This window comes from Taudactylus pleione, unplaced genomic scaffold, assembly GCF_031769625.1.
Source record: "Taudactylus pleione unplaced genomic scaffold, aTauple2 ptg000117l, whole genome shotgun sequence".
Classification (NCBI taxonomy): domain Eukaryota; kingdom Metazoa; phylum Chordata; class Amphibia; order Anura; family Myobatrachidae; genus Taudactylus; species Taudactylus pleione.
Window position 1 is genome coordinate 20,405,890 of NW_028284519.1, and position 13,186 is coordinate 20,419,075.

A 13,186-nucleotide genomic window follows, 5' to 3' on the forward strand; every position below is an offset into this window, starting at 1 on the left:
CTTTTGCAGAAGCAGCTGGAGAAAGTGAAGGAGGAGCTAAGACGGAGCGATTCCGCTCGGCATGTGGGACTTGTGGATGAAGCCCTTCATTCGCTTTGCCAGGATTCCAGGGTGGTCAATCTGTTGAAATCAGACCACTACGTTTTGGCCACCGTGCTCGATCCTAGGTTTAAAGCCTATGTGGTGTCTCTCTTTCCGGCCGACACAAGCCTGCAGAGGTGCAAAGACCTGCTGGTGAACACACTGTCAGCTGAAGCGGAACGTGACACGTCAACGGCTCCTTCTTCATTTTCTCCTGCAACTGGGGCTGCCAGGAAAAAACTTAGGTATCCTAAGCAACCCGCTGGCGGTGATGCAGGGCAGGCAGGACCAAGTTTGGACATCTGGTCCGGACTGAAGGACCTGGCAACAATTTCTGACATGTCTACTGTCACTGCATATGATACTGTCACCATTGACAGAATGGTGGAGGATTACATCGGTGACAGCATCCAAGTAGGCATGGCAGACAGTCCATACCTGTACTGGCAGGAAAAAGAGGCAATTTGGAGGCCCCTGTACAAACTGGCTCTATTTTACCTGAGTTGCCCCCCCTCCAGTGTGTACTCCGAAAGAGTGTTTAGTGCAGCCGGGAACCTTGTCAGCGAAAGGCGTAGGAGGTTGCTTCCACAGAATGTGGAGAAGATGATGTTCATCAAAATGAATTATCAGCTCTTCCAGGGAGACCAGCCTCCAGAAGGTACAGAGGGACCTGTGGTGGTGGATTCAAGTGGGGACGAGTTAATACTTTGTGAGGATGAGGATGTACACACTGAAGAGGGTGAGGAATCGGTGGATGAGGAGGATGAGGATGACATCTTGCCTTCATAGAGCCAGTTTGTGCAGGGACACATTAATTGCCAGCTTGTTTTGTGGGGGCCCAAACGAACCAATCATTTCAGCCACAGTTGTGTGGCAGACCCTGGCGCTGAAATGATTGGTTTGTTAAAGTGTGCATGTCCTGTTTATACAACATAAGGGTGGGTGGGAGGGCCCAAGGACAATTCCATCTTGCACCTCTTTTTTTTCTTTGCATTATGTACAGTTTGGGGCCTAGTTTTTCAAACTGCCATCCTGTCTGCCACTGCAGTTTCACGCCTAGATGGGTCACGTGTTTGTGCCGCCCACTCGTGTCGCTTAGCATAGTCATCCAGCTACCTCGGTGCAACGTTTTGGACATAAAAACACTATTGTGAGGTGTGAGGTGTTCAGAATAGACTGGAAATGAGTGGAAATTAAGGTTATTGAGGTTAATAATAGCATAGGAGCAGAAAAACCTACAAATTCTGTGATTTTAGCTGTTTTTATGCTTTTTTTAAAAAAAATACAGATCCAAAACACAAAACCCAGAACCCAAAACACGGAAGGGTGGTTTTGGCAAAACCAATCCAGATCCAAAACACGAAGAAAGATCCAGATCCAAAACCAAAACACAAAACACGAAAAGTGGCCGGTGCACACCCCTAATTAATAATAATTCAAAGGAACCATTTGAGTTCAAAGTCCTCATTTAAACCTTGAGGAGAGAGGGTTTTGTAATTATGGATGGCACTCATTTCCGCTCTAGCTAATTTAATAGCTGTATCTTTACATTTCAGATTTCCCTTGATGTGTTTGATGCCATAGAACGCTGAAATTTCTGAAACTGAACAATTGTGAACGCTGCAGAAATGCGATGACAAGGAGTGTGACATTAACCCCTTCTTCACATTTCTAATGTGTTCCCCTATTCTAGTTTTAAGCATTCTAGAAGTGCGTCCAATATAAAATAAATTACATGAGCACTTTATGGCATACACTACATTCTTCGTATTGCAAGTTAAGAAATCTTTGATTTCTACCTGATTATCATTGATCACAACATTTTCGATCTTACTAATTCCTTCTCCCTTAATATTTCTACACCCAAGGCAAGTTCCACATCTGAAGAAACCCTTAGATGTGATTGTCGATGTAATCGTTTTGGATTGGAGAGAACTGGACACAAGTTTGTTCCTTAGATTGGGAGCCTTTCTATAAATATGAATGGGATCTTTTCTTAGAAGTCCCCAATGTTTCTTTATTACTCTTTCAATAGATTTATACTGATCATTATATTCGGTGATAAATGCCCATTCAAATTTAGTATTGTTATTATTTTTATTTTTATGGGTGTCCTGTAAAAGATCTTTCCGTTGAAGGTTATTAACCTTTTCAATGGAGCTATTGATTTTTTTTTTTTTATAGCCACTACTTAAAAATTAGTCATCTCTCCAGCTTGAATTTGGTATACATCTTCTGCCGTACAGGTCCGTTTTAATCTTGTAACTTGCCCTAAAGGTATGGAATTGAGCCAAGACTCATGGTGACAACTAGTGGCTGAAATATATGTGCCTGAATCGGTTGGTTTCTTATGGTTTGGTAAATTTAATAAAGTAACAATATGTCACGTCATTGTATGGCAAATCATATGAACCCATCACGAGATTGCCGGGTCGTTGAATTGTGTGCCCAGCTTATGACTATATTCCTCATTCTGTAAGCAGCAGATCTACTTATCAGGAGTTTATCACCTGTATATAATGTTATTTTTGTCTTGCAATATTACATACAAATATAATGCTTCCCTACCAAATCTTACCCAAATATTCCTCAGAGGCCTCCATCCATTCCCATCATTACCCCATACACCCCTCATTTGTATTTTCACCTCAGTCTTTAGCCTCTCAGCCTGCAGCTCTCACCCCTTTTTCATATGCTTTATCTAAGCTGATCATTCATCCTGTCATTCTCCCACCACTGTATTACTTCCCATTACCTGCTCTCATTTACCTTGCTAGGCCTCTCTGTGGCCTCTTCACCTTTTAAGATAATTTATTAATGCGACAAATACAAGAAAATATATTTACAAATACATTTATTATGAGTTTTTATTACAAATAAAATGTCACTTTTTTGATCTGCATTATAAAATGGGGAATTATGTACCAAGATTGGAGTGTGGGTCTTATAAACTTGTCCTATAAGAGGAACAAGATGGTGGAAGCCTCATGACTCACAAAGAGTCATCCTTCAGCACTCAGGAGAGGAAAACCCCCTGTGGAGGAAACCTCTGGGGAACCATGGCTGAAGGACTACCCTTCCCTTTGGGCATTAGGAGACTATGCAGAGTTTGCTCAGGCCGCCCAAAGCTTTCACTTGTTTCTAAAAATTAACCAGAATGGGGCTGTTTTGGAAACTCTGTCTCGGGAAACACACACAGAATGTTACAGCATTGCTAGTTGGGGTATAATTATGACAACGCAACTGCTTTAAAATGTGGTTGGTGATAAATATGTAGAAGTGGGGAGAGAGGAAAAAATGGATGAGAAATAAAAGTGGGGTTGAGTGACAGGGAGAGGGACACAGAGGGGCCTATTCATGATGTTAATTATCGGGGTCCGAACGGACAGGGGCAGAGGGATCCGAAAAGGATCCCTAATCGCAACCCAGACCTGTTACAAGCCGCCGCACTGCGAATACTGTGCATGCCGGGCGAGCGTTTGCGGAAACTCCTCCTACCTCCTGTCCATCATTCTGGGGTCGATCAAGATTGGCTCCTGTATCCATGTCCTTTTGCTGTGAACACTGCCCCGATGCCAGTGATAGCGTTTCACTTGTTTCCGGTTCTGGCATTGTCTCCTGTAATCCAGTCGAGTATCCAGCCCTTCTGCCTATCCTGTATACCTGCCATTTGTATCATCTGGGCGGCACAGTTCGCATACCGTTGTCTACCTGCCGTTTGTGTCAACGAGGCGGCACGGTCCGCACTCCAGCATCCTCAGTACGCAAGCCAGCGTACTCGCGCTTGTGTCAACCCGGCGGCACTCCAGTGTCAGCTGCTTGTGTCAACCGCACTCCAGCATCCTCAGTACGTAAGTTTGCATACTCATGCTTGTGTCAACCTGGCGGCACAAGCCGCACTTCAGCGTCAGCTGCTTGTGTCAACCCGGTGGCACAGGCCGCACTCCAGTATGTCTGCATACTCACGCTTGTATCAAGCCGGCGGCACAGGCCGCACTTAAGCATCAGCTGCTTGTGTCAAGTCAACCTGGTGGCACAGGCCGCACTCCAGCATCTTCAGTTACAGCAACCAAGGCACTTCCAGCCCTCAAGGCTGCTACACGGCCCAAAGGCCACATCTCATCTCCAGGCCCACAGGTCACAGCTAGCCAAAGCACTTCCAACCCTCAAAGCTGCTACACGGATCAAAGGCCACATCTCATCTTATTGGTCACAGGCCACAGCCAGCCAAATCATCTCAGCTCTCAAAGCTGCTCCATGGCCGCATCTAGCCAAGACCATACCAGCCCTCAAGGCTGTTGCGGGACTAATACCCTATGGTATAATACCTGAGGCTTAACATTATCACCGGCCAAAAAATATATTTTCAGTATATTTTTGTGGTGTTCTATCATGGAGCCTGGTTAAAATCCGTCTCATATTCTGGCTACGCAGATCCAGGTTCTAACACAGAAAATGCAGGAACTTTTTCTCCGAGTAGCGGAGACTCGTGATGCTACAGTCCCCACGGTAGTTGAACCGAAATTAAATCTGCCTGATTGGTTTTCAGGATTTTTTAAACCTAAAGGAGAGCTGCAAGCTCTACTTCAGGCTTTAACCCAGGTCCTCTGGTTTTGAAATCCAACAAGTGGGGATAATTATCTCTTTATTGCAGGACGACCCACAAACCTGGGCCTTTGGTCTTCCCTCAACCAGTCCATCACTACAGACAGTGGATTCATTTTTTGCCGCATTAGGACTGCTTTATGATGACCCGGATAAAGCAGCTATGGCGGAGGCGAGTCTCAGGTCCCTGAAATAAGAGAACACAGCTGCAGAGGACTATTGTACGGAGTTCCGTAAATGGGCTGTTGATGCGGGCTGGAACGACCCAGCTTTGCGAAGCCAGTTTTGTTAGGGTTTATCAGACGAAATAAAGGATAGCCTAGTCCAGTATTCTGCTCCAATTTCCTTGGACGACCTCATGAACTTGGCTATTCACGTTGACAAGGCAAGGTCTATGTGAGCTAGGCGAGGTACATCTAGGCCTTGCATTCATCTCCCCAGAAAATTCTGTCCTTATAACCTTATAACCGCAGTCATCCATCTATCCAACAATCAATTCTCCATCCCTGCATTTGTCGATAGCGGTGCAGCGGATAATCTTCCGGACTCCTCCTTTGCAGCTGTCGATTGGAGCTCTACATCGGGGAGAATTGTTGTTTCTTCTTCTACAATATCTGCTGGCCCCAGTTGTTTTGGGGTTACCATGGCTTTAGAAACACAACCCCATTATCCAGTGGCAGACTGGTGAAATTCTCAAATGGGGATCGACTTCTCCCACTGTTTGTCCCAACCTATTCGTCTGGCTGCTGCATCGGTTCCAGCTCCATATCAAGACCTAGCCGAGGTCTTCTCTAAGAAAAACGCTGCTGCCTCACCGTTCCTTCGACTGCGCTATCGATTTGTAACCAACGATTTGTGCTAGGCTTCCTAAGGGCAGATTATATGCTTTGTCCATTCCTGAGGATAAAACCATGCAGGACTATATTTAAGAGGCTCTGGATAAGGGTTTCAGTCATCCTTCTAAATCCCCAGTGGGAGCGGGGTTTTTCTTTGTCCAGAAGAAGGATGGATCCCTCCGACCCTACATTGACTTCCGTGGACTGAATAAAATCACAGTCAAGAATGCGTATCCCTTGCTGCTCATCTACGTTCTCTTTGACCAACTGCGTGAGGCTTCCATCTTCTCGAAAATTGATATCAGAGGCGCATATAACCTCATTCGCATCAGAGAAGGGGATGAGTGGAAGACGGCATTTAACACCCATTCGAGACATTTTGAATACCTGGTTATGCTGACTGGCCTCTCCAACGCCCCAGCCGTTTTTCAAGATTTTATTAATGAGGTGATAAGGGATTTCTTGGGGGTCTTTGCAGTGGTTTATTTAGATGACATCCTCATCTCTTCTAAATCTGTGGAGGAACATCGGAGACATGTCAGGCAGATCTTGCGAAGTTTACTGGGTAACAACATGTATGCCAAACTGTAGAAGTGCGAATTTGATGTTAAAGAGGTGTCATTCTTGGGCTAGAGTATTTCTTCGCAAAGTTTCTGCATGGATCCTGGCAAAGTGAAGGCCATCTTGGACTGGGAGCAACCTACTACGTTGAAGGCTATACAGCGATTTCTGGGTTTTGTGAATTATTATCGCAGGTTCATCAAGTCCTTTTCTTCCATAGTCTCCCATCATGGAACTAATCAAAAAAGGAGCTGAGGTCGCAAATTGGTGACCTGGGGCCAATCAAGCCTTTGACACTTTGAAGGCGGCTTTTGTGTCTGCTCCTGTCCTCCGCCATCCGAATCCAGAGCTCCCGTTCATCGTCGAGGTTGACACATCTGAGATTGGAGTGGGCGCTATCCTTTCTCAGAAAGATATCAAAGATGGCAAGCTGCATCCGTGTACTTTCTTTACCAGGAAATTTGGTTCGGCGGAGAAGAACTATGACGTTGGCAACCGAGAGCTGTTGGTGATTAAGTGGGTCTTTGAGGACTGGAAGCATTGGTTAGAGGGGGCTAACCATGTAGTAATGGTTCTCACTGATCACAAGATCGGTCTACATCGAAACGGCGAAATGGTTGAACGCGAGGCAGGCACGCTGCGCCCTATTCTCCACCCGCTTTAATTATGTGATCTCGTTCCGGCCTGTGTCCAAGAATATTAAAGTGGATGTCCTTTCTTGAAGCTTCTCTGTCAGTCACCCTCCAAGGGCCTCAAAAGAAACCATAATTCCGGCTTCCAGGATCCATTGTGCTGTGACCAGGACCCTGGCAGATTCTCTCAGCACTTATCAAGCTGAAGTCCCTTTAGGTTAACCATCAGGTGTTTTTTGTCCCTGAGAGACTTCGTAAAGCTGTTCTGAAGGACTTTCACTCCTCTAAGGCGGGGGGTCATCCTGGCATTTCTAGAACTATTGAACTTTTGTCTCGATCTGTTTGGCAGTCCATGTATCGAGATACTCGTGAATTTGTCTTGGCATGTGATGTACGTTCTAGAAACAAGACCCTGAGAACTACTCCGCAAGGTCTGCTGTGTCCTTTTCCGATGCCTTCTAAACCATGGACCCATATTGCGATGGACTTTGTTGTTATTTTCCCTGTGTCTTCCCGTTGTACTGTCATCTGGACCATTGTAGATTTGTTCTCCAAAATGGTACATTGTATACCATCTGCCAAGGAGTTGTCAGCTCTATTCTTACAGCATTATACAGTAAACCAGTACAGGACTAGCATCATGAGCTGGGGCAGCAGCCATGCTGCTTCCAAGGCATAAAGGAGCTCATTCAGAGTTGATGTTGCCCCACAGCGCATGCGCACGACGGAGCCAGCTCCGTGCGCATGCGCGAGACCCGGCTAATGATGGGCGCTCTGTCGTTAGGGGTCTCGTAGCAGACGGGGCGAGCTGTCGATGTTGAGTGACAGCTCGTCCCGTTTGCTGGGCGGGCCGGGGGTGTGCCCGGCCAAACGGAGGCGTTCCAGTCGGAACGCTTGCCGTTTGGGGGTGGCCCCACTGACATCATTGCTGATGTCAGTGGGGAACTTCCTGCTCGAACAGAGCAGGAAGCTCCCTGGGGCTTACGAGTGCCCAGACCCTACCCTAGGGTCTGGTCGTAAGCCCCGATGGTCACGATGGTCTTGACCATCGCGACCATCACCCATGTCGGTCGTTAGAGCTGTGGGTGTTAACCCACAGCTTAACGATCGACAAGGAGGCGGCCATTCAGGATGCAAGCGGCCGCCCTGATTCAGAGCGACCGCTTGCATCTAACGACCGCTTCTGAATGAGGCCCAATGTCCTGGGCAATGGCACCGGATACTCCTCCTTCGCTTTGGCTCTGTTTGACAGAGCCTAAGCCATGGGAGATTTGAAGGAGTGCTCAAGCAGCAAAAGGTTACCTCAATGTTTGCTTCATGACTTCATCCTCCTTTTTGTATATGTATAAGACGCTATCATAATCACAAACAGAGACACACTGCAGGTTTAATGCCATTAGTCTCACACAAAGCAACTTGTGTTGTACCCTATCAGTCTCTTATTGGATAGGGGGCGTGAAGTTTAGTATTTAATTCACACAATTCTAGAACACAAATGATCTTTTGTTGACTACGTCCATGCTTGACTTACTGTCGTTGTTTTCCCTTGACAAATTAATTGAAACCTATGAACTTTGCTAATGATTTATTATCATTATAGATTCATTACTTAATAGGAGAATATTATACAGTTTCAGTGTTAGAGTTGCATCTTACTCCTACACTTACAGGTATATTTACTAAGGTGCTGTGTTTAGAAGTGGAGATGTTGCCCATAGAAACCAATCAGATTCTAGCTATTCTAGAAGGTGCTAGAGAAATGATAAGTAGAATGTGATTGGTTGCTATGGGCAACAACTCCACTTCTAAAAACCCGCACTTTTGCAAATGTACCCCTTAGCCTCCTAGCATTTCTGTTTGCTTATAATAATAAAAAACAATGGTTGTGTTGTCAACTCAAATTATTTACATATTACAATATAATTTAAAACTATTTTTCTTATTACAGGCATGGAAAAATGAATTTATAAATTGGAACCCAGAATCATATTGTTCTATTGAGAAAGTGTTGCTGACAGGTGATAACCTTTGGAAACCAGACCTCTACGTCTACGAGATGTAAGTCTAAAACATGCAGCAGCTGACCTGTTACAGTCTTGTTGTTCTTAAGATCTACCTCTGGGTAGAATGAGTCCATGGGGCAGTGGAGGTGTTGCCCATAGCTATAATTTCTTTATTGCATCATAGAAAATGATAGACAGAATCTGATTGGTTGCTAGGGGTAACACCATCACTTGTCTGTTTTACAAGTTTTAATAAATCTACGCCCATGGCTTGTATGTGGAGGCTTTCACTTGTTGGTGTAAAGGCAAATATTGCCGCCTAGATCTTGATAACGTTTCACTCAATTGTCACAGTGCCATGGCTCCACAAAAATTGTTCCTCCTTCCAACTATAACTTTAACATGAATTCCCTGTATTTTATAATAGTATACATAAAATTATGAATTTAGTACACAGGTAATGAAATACACTTTTAAAAACTAATACCCTTCTAGCTAAAGTCCCTTGTCATTATCATTATTACCATTTAATTAAATAATTAATATAGACCTCTCAAGTTAGTGCCATTGACAGGAATACATATTATATGGGCTGAATAGCCAAAGAGTGCCTTTAGTATTAGTAGTCATTACTCATTTTATTGGTATCCACTATCATTTTCATTCCAACACACTGATTGTTACACCTAGATAAGGTGAAAAAGCCAATTGCCTCTTGGAGTTTTTGATTTACCAACAGCGTTATCATCTGTCCACATGACCTAAGTTATGCGGCCCATATATCACAGGTCGATTCCCCGTTCTGTCCATGCTGGTCCAATACGCAAATCAGTGGTCTCCGATGATAGATTTGTCGGGGGATCAGCAAAATACTACATGCTAACAATCCCCGACCCGCCGATTCAAATCATTTTTGGGTCAGAATCGTCAAATCAAGATTGTCCAACATGTTGGAATTTCCCGATCCCTCGATCCAGGCATTTGCAGAACGGGGAATTGCCCCGATGGCTGTCTGATGTATGGGCCCCATTACTTTCAACTTTCCCCACTTGGTTTTCCTATATACTTGTCTGACCCTATGGGTATATTAGACAACATACATGAACTCTGTTCTATCATGTGGCGGCATTTATCCATCTCTAATTTCAGTGCTTGGGACTAAAGGCCCCCATACATCAGAGATTGATTGCAGCAATCGTGCAATTTGCAATCGATTGTGTATAAAAATCTTTCCCTTTTTCAATCGATTGCAGAATTGCCACAATCGATTGAAAAAGTGAAAGATTTTTATACACAATCGATTGCAAATTGCACGATTGTTGCAATCAATCTCTGATGTATGGGAGCTTTAATATAGCAAATACAATTTTAATTAGTAAAGGAAGTTTCCATATTGTTATATCCAAGGCAGACTGGTCATTCAGTCACTGAAACAGCTATGCAGTCCTCCTGAATCTAATCTACAATCGTAGATCACCTTAGTTATTCCGGATACATCCTATTTGATTTTCTGCTAAGCAAAGTTTGATAAAGATGTACAGTATCTGGTATGGAGCTCACAATTTTATTTGCATCCAGTAAACAAGATAAATAGAAGACTAGAGACCAAGGGGTATATTTACTAAAGTGCAGGTTTATAGAAGTGGAGGTGTTGCCCATAGCAACCAATTAGATTCTAGCTATTATCTTCTAGAAGGTGCTAGTTAAATGTTAAGTAGAATCTGATTGGTTCCTATGGGCAACACCAGCAATCGATTGTGGCAATTCTGCAATTTGCAATGGATTGTGTATAAAAATCTGCAATGTATGAGCTTCACAGATCGCAGATTGCAACCAAAAAGTGATTGGAATTGTTAAATAGATTGTCCAACATGTTGGATTTCACAGATGGATTGTAGATTGCTAGTGTATGGACATGATCAACAGATTTGCAGACCGTTACTAGTAAAATGATGGGATTGCCAGATCTGTGTTTGCTGCAATCGATCTGCAAATCACTGAAAAAGATCTGTAGTATATGGGCGCATTTTGCTAGATTGGGAAATCCCAAGATCGGGCAATAAATCTTCATATTGTTCTATTGTGGTTTTCAGATTGCTGATGTATGGGGGCCTTTACTAATTGTTCAGAACATATAAGGGGAGGTATATCAAGCCTTGGAGAGAGATAAAGTGGAGAGAGATAAGGTGGAGTACTTGACCATAGCTACCAATCAGCTTATAACTGTTATTACAAAGACTGTGCAAGATAAATGACAGAAGCTGATTGTTTTGCACAACTTCTCCACTTCCTCTCTCTCCGAGGCCTGATCCATCTCCCCCTGAGAGAGTTGTATTGTGTGATAGATTTTGTCCCATGTTTTCCCCTGGAATAGTGGGAGCTATGATATCACCAAGTCTGTAAATTAATGCATCTACTGTAACAGATTCAGATGCAATTTTGATCAATTTCATTCATTGTAAAGTGTATATGTACAGTTTTTAGTGACCGATGTTGTTGTCCCTGTTACAATGAATGTAAATGTCTTGAGATAAACTTGGCTGCAATATTTATATATTTTATTCATACAGGACTGAAAATAGCGAGAAGTCACCTGTTATTCCTTACTACACGATTGATTACACTGGGAAAATCATAAGTGCAAAACCAATGCAAATTGTTAGTTCCTGTCATCTAAACATCTTCAAGTTCCCTTTTGATACTCAAACGTGCAAACTGACCTTCGGTTCATATATCCACCCAGGTATGTTTATTCCTAGAGAGATGATGTGAGTTTTAGGCCAGGGCAGATGATCCAAAATGCAGTCCTCAAGGCTCCCCAACAGTTCAGGTTTTACAGATGTCCATGGTTGAGCACAGGTGACTTATTTAGTAACTCAGTCAATTTGATTTAACCACCTGTGCTCAACCATGGATATCTCTAAAATCTGAACTGTTGGGGAGCCTTGAGGACTGCATTTGGGAACATCTGGGCCAGGGCACTACTAAAGGTTCTAACCCATAGTAACCAATCTGAATATATCAATTAGATTTTACAGTTTTGAAAAGGTCAGGTTGCTTTTTATAAGATACAGCAAACTTTTGTACATAATTATTTATGTACCGATGTTCATAAATTTCCATTACTCTCTGCAAAAATTTTCATAGTATTCAGTTTCACAAACAAAGAATAGACATTAAAATGCTGTTTGCGAAATGTCTCCTCCTGCGTCCCATGTATTTGGACGTGCCCCTGAGACCGGTCTTCCTGCAGCCATACAAGGCCCCACAGGCTCCCTGTTACCCTGTACCACCACCACTTATATAGAACCACTACATACCATCAGGGTGAATGCTCAGTTGTTACCCAGTGCACTACAACGCCCAGTATACCAAATCGCACCAGGCTGCACTCTGTGTCATACTACCAGATCCCTGTGTCTACAGCCATCTGTAATTCTGCCTGGCTAAAAAAAAACTAAAAACTATTTAAGTTGCCTCTCGTCTGGACTAAGCGCCACTCACGGACCAGCTACGCATTCACCCAGTACTCCCAGTGCCCAGGGTACTGCCAAGGGTCACTCTGATATACACTCTCCTTGTAGGTTATGGTCCCAGAGTACCACTCTAAATTACTCAGATAATATAAGCATGCTGTCTTCACTTCTTGATGTGGCAGTACCTGTTCAGTCCCTGGCTGTAGGCTGTGGCATTACTTTGCTGCCTATAATGCAGGAGCAATGAAAATTACTTATTATTTATTAGCGTAGCTACAGCAGGAAAGGGACAGAGAAAGATGGGGCTTTGTCTACACTGTACGAATGTAAGATTTTTGGACTTTGTTTTCTTTTAAGGCTGTTCATTTCTTTTCTTTTCTTTTTTTACCATTTTTACAGTAGCCAATATTGTCATGTATTCAAGATCCAATTCATCGCAGGTGTTTCACAATTCAAGCAATGTTTTTGCCAGCAAGGGAGATTGGGTCCTGGTAAATATCAAAGTTGTAACTAGCACTATAACCAGTGGAGAAGTTTACAGCACAGTTAGCTACGAGGTAAGAGGTAAAATAACATTATTATATAAATTATTGTATTTGCAAATAATGATCATAAACTATACTGTATTTACAAGAAACCTAATTCCCACGGCCATTCTGTGTGTAGTTACTATCTATTCCAGTGTATGTTACCCTGCTCCTGATTCAGAGGTGCATACTGTATTTATGCTAATGTCATGACCGCATACCTGCCCACTTTCCCGGAGCGGCCGGGAGGCTCACGCAAATTGGGTGGCACTCTCGGCCACCTGTAAAAGCAGGCACGTCTCCCCGAACCAACCCGTACCCCCTCCCCTCACACACACCCATCCACAGCGTTATCATTGCTCCGCCCCTGGGTTCACAATTCCAGTATTCTCAGCATTGAGTAGCGGGAGCAGGGCCAAGATGAAGTGATTGCGTGGTTACGAGCCCTGCTCCACCCCCAATGCT

The 13,186-nt window shown here is 43.7% G+C and overlaps 1 protein-coding gene across 1 annotated transcript in view; it reads left to right on the plus strand.

Annotated features, from left to right (window-relative positions):
• Nucleotides 1–13,186, plus strand: part of LOC148524687 (5-hydroxytryptamine receptor 3A-like) — a 96,619-nt gene that overhangs the window by 64,005 nt on the left and 19,428 nt on the right. The window contains exons 4-6 of the mRNA XM_088471974.1: nt 8,664–8,773; nt 11,289–11,461; nt 12,594–12,751. Coding sequence (XP_088328100.1) covers nt 8,664–8,773; nt 11,289–11,461; nt 12,594–12,751 — 441 coding nt within the window. The remainder of the gene's footprint in view (nt 1–8,663; nt 8,774–11,288; nt 11,462–12,593; nt 12,752–13,186) is intronic.